Below are 6,613 nucleotides of genomic sequence, written 5' to 3'. Positions count from 1 at the left end.
TTAATGTGTGTGTGTTAATGTGTGTGAGTGTTAATGTGTGTGTGTGTTAATATGTGTGTGTGTGTTAATGTATGTGTTTGTGTGTTAATGTGTGTGTGTGTGTGTGTGTGTGTGTGTTAATGTGTGTGTGTGTGTGTGTGTTAATGTGTGTGTGTGTGTGTGTGTGTGTGTGTTAATGTGTGTGTGTGTGTGTTAATGTGTGTGTGTGTTAATGTGTGTGTGTGTGTGTGTTAATGTGTGTGTGTGTTAATGTGTGTGTGTGTGTGTTAATGTGTGTGTGTGTTAATGTGTGTGTGTGTGTGTGTGTTAATGTGTGTGTGTTAATGTGTGTGTGTGTGTGTTAATGTGTGTGTGTGTTAATGTGTGTGTGTGTGTTAATGTGTGTGTGTGTTAATGTGTGTTTGTGTGTTAATGTGTGTGTGTGTGTTAATGTGTGTGTGTGTGGGTGTGTGTTAATGTGTGTGTGTGTGTGTGTGTGTTAATGTGTGTGTGTGTGTTAATGTGTGTGTGTGTGTTAATGTGTGTGTGTGTCTGTGTTAATGTGTGTGTGTGTTAATGTGTGTGTGTGTTAATGTGTGTGTGTGTTAATGTGTGTGTGTGTGTGTTAATGTGTGTGTGTGTGTGTTAATGTGTGTGTGTGTGTTAATGTGTGTGTGTGTTAATGTGTGTGTGTGTGTTAATGTGTGTGTGTGTTAATGTGTGTGTGTGTTAATGTGTGTCTGTGTTAATGTGTGTGTGTGTGTGTGTTAATGTGTGTGTGTGTTAATGTGTGTGTGTGTGTGTGTTAATGTGTGTGTGTGTGTTAATGTGTGTGTGTGTTAATGTGTGTGTGTGTTAATGTGTGTGTGTGTTAATGTGTGTGTGTGTGTTAATGTGTGTGTGTGTGTGTGTTAATGTGTGTGTGTGTTAATGTGTGTGTGTGTGTTAATGTGTGTGTGTGTTAATGTGTGTGTTCAGACACGGGGTCAGTGCGCCCCCGCGACGAAGATGAGGATGATGATGAGGGTGGGGCTCCAGTGCCCCCCCCGAGGCCCGTCTATGAGGGACCCCTGCCCACGCCCCCCCAGAAGGCCTTCCAGCCCAGCTCCACCCCAAGACACCTCACACACCGCTTCATGGTAAGGGTCACGGGGTCACTACCCCCGGGACATGGGGTCACGACCCCGTGGGACTCGAACCCAACCCCTGCGACCTCACACGCCCCCCCCAGGTGTGGAACTCTGTGGGCGTGGTGCGGGCCCACCGTGACGAGCACGAGGCGGCGGTGGAGGTGGAGTTCCATGACTCAGCGGTTCACCACGCCCTGCACCTGGCCGACGCCCTGGGCCACGCCCTCGCCGCCCTGTCCCATGAGGCCGTGCTGCTGGCCTGCCCCAGCACCGACCAGCTGGCCAGGTAAGGCCGTCTGGCCCCGCCCCCTGTGGGCGGGGCCTCACGGCTTCACACACCTGTCCCCCCCCCAGTAAGCTGCAGTGCCTCCACTTCTCGTCGTGGGACACCTGTAAGGAGTGGACGGTGGACCTGCCCCCGGGGGAGGACGCCCAGGCGCTGTGTTTGGGGCGGGGCTGGGGGGCAGTAGCCACCAGCGCGCTGATGCTCCGCCTCTTCTCCGTGGGGGGGCTCCAGAGGGGCGTGTTCAGCCTGCCAGGGCCCCCGGTGTGCGTGGCGGCGCACGGAGAGCAGCTCGCCATCGTGTACCACCGGGGTGAGAGGCCCCGCCCACCACCGCTTCCTGGCCCCGCCCACGACCTTAACAGGAGTGATGCATCTGTGTGTGACCTCTGACCCTCAGGCACCGGTTTCCATGGCGACCAGGCTCTGGGCGTCCAGCTGCTGCAGCTGGGGCGGCGGCCGCGGCAGGTCATCAGCGACGCCCCCCTCCCCCTGTCGCCCAGGGCGCACCTGACCTGGATGGGCTTCTCCACCGAGGGTGTGCCCCCCCCACCACAGGAAGCAGTGTGTGTGTGCACGTGCGTGTCTAACGCCCTGTTGCCCCCCCAGGTACCCCCTGCTACGTGGACTCGGTGGGCGTGGTCAGGATGCTGAACCTCCCCCTGGGCCTCACCTGGACGCCCGTGTGCAACACCCGGGACACCTGCAAGAGCCAATCAGATCACTACTGGGTGGTGGGGGTCCAGGAGAGCCCCCAGCAGCTTCGGTGAACACACACACACACACACAGAACGACACACACACAGACACACACACACACACACAGATAGACACACACACAGACACACACACACACAGACAGACACACACACACACACACACACACAGACAGACACACACACACAGATAGACACACACACAGACACACAGATAGACACACACACACACACAGATAGACACACACACACACACACACACAGATAGACACACACACACACACAGATAGACACACACACACACAGACAGACACACACACACACACACACACAGATAGACACACACACACACACACACAGACACACACAGATAGACACACACACACACACAGACACACACACAGACAGACACACACACACACACACACACACAGATAGACACACACACACACACAGACACACAGACACCCTGATTGTCCCCTGGCCCCGCCCCTAACGGTCACCTGTGTCCTACTCAGGTGTATCCCTTGTAAAGGCTCCAGGTACCCCCCCACCCTGCCCCGCCCGGCCGTGGCCATCCTGCCCTTTAAACTGCCCCTCTGTCAGACGGGCACCGAGAAGGGGCAGCTGGAGGTAAACGCCCCCGACGGGCGCCGCCCACAACCCACAGCTAGCATTAGCTCGTGAAAATTAGCACGTTAGCATTAGCTTCCACCTGCCCGTCCTGTCACACTGACCCGCCCCCGCCCACAGGAGCAGTTCTGGCGGTCGGTGCTGTTCCACGCCCACTTCCTGTCCGGTGAGGAAGAGGAGGAGCAAGAGGAGCGGTGCCGCGCCGAGAAGGAGCAGCAGGAGCTGCTGATGAAGATGTTCGCTGTGAGTGTCTCTGGGGGGCGTTACCCCGCCCCTGGGGGGCGTTAGCCCGCCCCTGGGGGGCGTTAGCCCGCCCCCGGGGTGCGCTACCCCGCCTCTGGGGGGGTGTCCTCTGATTGGCCCACCTGGGGGGCGTGTCCTCTGGTGACTCACTGGGGGCGTGTCCTCTGGTGACTCAACTGGGGGGCGTGTCCTCTGATTGGCCCACCTGGGGGGCGTGTCCTCTGGTGACTCACTGGGGGCGTGTCCTCTGGTGACTCAACTGGGGGGCGTGTCCTCTGGTGACTCAACTGGGGGGCGTGTCCTCTGATTGGCCCACCTGGGGGGCGTGTCCTCTGATTGGCCCACCTGGGGGCGTGTCCTCTGATTGGCCCACCTGGGGGGCGTGTCCTCTGATTGGCCCACCTGGGGGGCGTGTCCTCTGATTGGCCCACCTGGGGGGCGTGTCCTCTGATTGGCCCACCTGGGGGCGTGTCCTCTGGTGACTCACCTGGGGGGCGTGTCCTCTGATTGGCCCACCTGGGGGGCGTGTCCTCTGGTGACTCACCTGGGGGGCGTGTCCTCTGATTGGCCCACCTGGGGGCGTGTCCTCTGATTGGCCAATCTGGGGGCGTGTCCTCTGATTGGCCCACCTGGGGGCGTGTCCTCTGATTGGCCCACCTGGGGGCGTGTCCTCTTATTGGCCCATCTGGGGGCGTGTCCTCTGATTGGCCCACCTGGGGGCGTGTCCTCTGATTGGCCCACCTGGGGGCGTGTCCTCTGATTGGCCCACCTGGGGGCGTGTCCTCTGATTGGCCCACCTGGGGGCGTGTCCTCTGATTGGCCCACCTGGGGGGCGTGTCCTCTGATTGGCCCACCTGGGGGGCGTGTCCTCTGATTGGCCCACCTGGGGGGCGTGTCCTCTGGTGACTGACCTGGGGGGCATGTCCTCTGATTGGCCCACCTGGGGGGCGTGTCCAGCTGTCCTGCAGGCTGCAGAGGGAGTTCCGCTGTGCCGAGCTGGCTGACCTCATGACCCCCAGCGTGGTCCCGCTGGCCGTCCGCTACGCCTCCCGTTCCCGCCGCCTGGCGCTGGCCGAGAGGCTCAGCCAGCTCGCCCTGGAGAAGGCCAATCAGATCGCAGAGGAGGAGGAGGAGGAGGAGCCTGATTCGTCCACAGGGGCCTCTGGGTAATCCCAAACAGGAAGTGTCTTTTCTCCAGTGGCGGTGGGGCGGGGTGACCATCGTTTACTGTGTGGACAGATTCAGCCGTCGCCACGGCGCCGGGGGTCGTCATAGCAACGGTTGTCAGGAGGAGGAAGAGCAACAGGAAGAGGAAGACGAAGAGGAGGGCGGACAGGAAGTGGAGGCAGAAAGCAGGAAATGTCAGAGCCGCTCGTCTGAACCTCCCCCATCACACGCCTGTCCCCCCCCAGGAGGGAACCCGTTCAGAGACCCCGCCCCGGCCCAGAGGGCGTCGCCAGGTGAGTGTGTGTGTGTCTGTGTGTGTGAGTGTGTGTGTGTGTGTGTGTGAGTGTGTGTTGTGTGTGTGTGTGTGTGTGTGTGTGTGTCTGTCTGAGTGTGTGTGTGTGTGTGTGTGTGTGTGTGTGTGTGTGTGTGTGTGTGTCTGAGTGTGTGTGTGTGTGAGTGTGTGTGTGTGTGTGTGTCTGTCTGAGTGTGTGTGTGTGTGTGTGTGTGTGTGTGTGTGTGTGAGTGTGTGTGTGTGTGTGTGTGTGTGTGTGAGTGTGTGTGTGTGTGTGTGTGTGTGTGTGAGTGTGTGTGTGTGTGTGTGTGTGTGTGTGTGTGTGTGTGTGAGTGTGTGTGTGTCTGTCTGAGTGTGTGTGTGTGTGTGTGTGGTGTGTGTCTGTGTGAGTGTGTGTGTGTGTGAGTGTGTGAGTGTGTGTGTGTGTGAGTGTGTGTGTGTGAGTGTGTGTGTATGTGAGTGTGTGTGTGTGTGAGTGTGTGTGTGTGAGTGTGTGTGTGTGTGTGTGTGTGAGTGTGTGTGTGTGTGTGTGTGAGTGTGTGTGTGTGTGTGTGTGTGTATGTGAGTGTGTGTGTGTGTGTGTGAGTGTGTGTGTGTGAGTGTGTGTGTGTGTGTGAGGTGACTCAGCCTCTCGTCTGTCTTGCAGCTAACAGAGGTGGGCGGAGCAATCCTTTCAAGGTAAGATGCAGCGAGGGGGCGTGTCTTTGTGTGTGGGCGTGTCTGTGTAGTAGTGGGTCTGTCCATGGCTCACGCTCTGATTGGCTGATGCAGATGGCGGGCGTGGCGTTGGCTCCGCCCCGAGCGTTGAACATCCTGGACAGCATGACGCCCAGCAGGAAGGGGACCCCGCCCAGCGGGAGGCAGCCCAAAGAGCCCCCCCTCAAGCCGCTGGCCCCCAGGTCCAAGGTGTGCCCCCGTCACCTGACAGGTGTGTGTGAGGTCAGGTGTGTGTCGGACTGACGTTCTGTCCCCCCCAGACCCAGTCCACCCTGCTGCCCAGGGCCAAGGCATCCAATCAGAAGCCTCGGGAGAACACGGAGGCCCCGCCCCCAGAGAACCCACCCCAGCAGGAGGCCCCGCCCCCAGAGAACCCACCCCAGCAGGATGTCCCGCCCCCATCCTCACCTGCAGATGGTGCTGAAAACAAGAGGTAGATGTTGTTTCAGTGGAGGTGGGGGGGTTTGATTAAGCTGACTCACCATCTTGTGTCCCCCCCTGTGCCCCCCCTGTGCCCCCCCAGGCCCCAGACGGGCTTCCAGCTCTGGTTGGATCACCACCGCTGCAGCATCAGGGCGGAGCGCCCCCACCTGGAGGAGACGGACGTCATCAAAGAGGCCATGGGGCGCTTCAGGGCGCTGCCTCCCCAGGAACGACTGGTACGCACCCGGCTGGGGGGGTCACCAGCTCAATCAGCTGGGGGGTCGGGGGCCACACGCCCCTCCTGACACCCACCTGAGTGGTGCTGGATGCTGATGGGGTGTACAAACCGGGTGTGACCCAGCATGCATCAGGGCTCTGAGCAGGACCAGTGTGTGTGTGTGTGTGTGGGGGGGGGTTGCCTGGGAAACCTGTGGAGTGTGTGAATGAAGCATTGATCTGAGTGGGGGGGGGGGGTAAGATGAGATGAACGATGAGGGTCTGTCAAGAGAAGATGAGACACACACACACACACACACACACACACCACACACACACACACACCAGTTTAACATGGAGGTGTCAGCAGTGTGTGTGTGTGTGTGTGTGTGTCAGTCGTGGACAGAGCGAGCCCGGCGCCCCCCTGCAGACGACTCTGACCTGAGGAAGAGGAGGAGAGATGAAGGTGGTGATGATGATGATGGCAGGAGGAAGAGGCGTCCAGACGTCCTCAGACTGAAGTCGTTCTCGTTCCACAAAGACTGAGTGTCTCTTTAAAGAGGAAATAAAGCTGTTATGCCCATATTTGGTTGTGTGACTGAGTGACCCAATCAGAATACAGCTGAGGTCCAGTGGATATAAAGACGTTCCTGATTGGCTGGAACCAGATTTAGTTCTTCTCCTCTGGGCTTCTCCCTTCAGGGGTCTCCACAGCCAATCAGTGTCCTCCATCTAACCCTGTCTTCTCATCCTCTTCTCTCACACCAACTACCTTCATGTCCTCTTTCACTACATCCATAAACCTCCTCTTTGG

The 6,613-nt window shown here is 58.5% G+C and overlaps 1 protein-coding gene across 1 annotated transcript in view; it reads left to right on the top strand.

The window, feature by feature from the left end:
• Positions 1-6,376, top strand: part of wdhd1 (WD repeat and HMG-box DNA binding protein 1) — a 14,907-nt gene extending 8,531 nt beyond the window's left edge. Inside the window, exons 11-24 of the mRNA XM_068312980.1 lie at positions 958-1,118; positions 1,211-1,395; positions 1,464-1,705; positions 1,793-1,930; positions 2,002-2,158; positions 2,627-2,741; positions 2,862-2,984; positions 3,942-4,150; positions 4,224-4,444; positions 5,090-5,121; positions 5,215-5,349; positions 5,421-5,593; positions 5,684-5,819; positions 6,196-6,376. Coding sequence (XP_068169081.1) covers positions 958-1,118; positions 1,211-1,395; positions 1,464-1,705; positions 1,793-1,930; positions 2,002-2,158; positions 2,627-2,741; positions 2,862-2,984; positions 3,942-4,150; positions 4,224-4,444; positions 5,090-5,121; positions 5,215-5,349; positions 5,421-5,593; positions 5,684-5,819; positions 6,196-6,345 — 2,177 coding nt within the window. The 3' untranslated portion in view covers positions 6,346-6,376. The remainder of the gene's footprint in view (positions 1-957; positions 1,119-1,210; positions 1,396-1,463; positions 1,706-1,792; positions 1,931-2,001; positions 2,159-2,626; positions 2,742-2,861; positions 2,985-3,941; positions 4,151-4,223; positions 4,445-5,089; positions 5,122-5,214; positions 5,350-5,420; positions 5,594-5,683; positions 5,820-6,195) is intronic.
• The last annotated feature ends 237 nt before the right edge of the window (positions 6,377-6,613 follow it).

This window comes from Antennarius striatus, chromosome 1 (genome assembly GCF_040054535.1).
Source record: "Antennarius striatus isolate MH-2024 chromosome 1, ASM4005453v1, whole genome shotgun sequence".
In the NCBI taxonomy this organism is placed as follows: domain Eukaryota; kingdom Metazoa; phylum Chordata; class Actinopteri; order Lophiiformes; family Antennariidae; genus Antennarius; species Antennarius striatus.
This window is presented reverse-complemented; position numbering and strand designations above follow the sequence as displayed.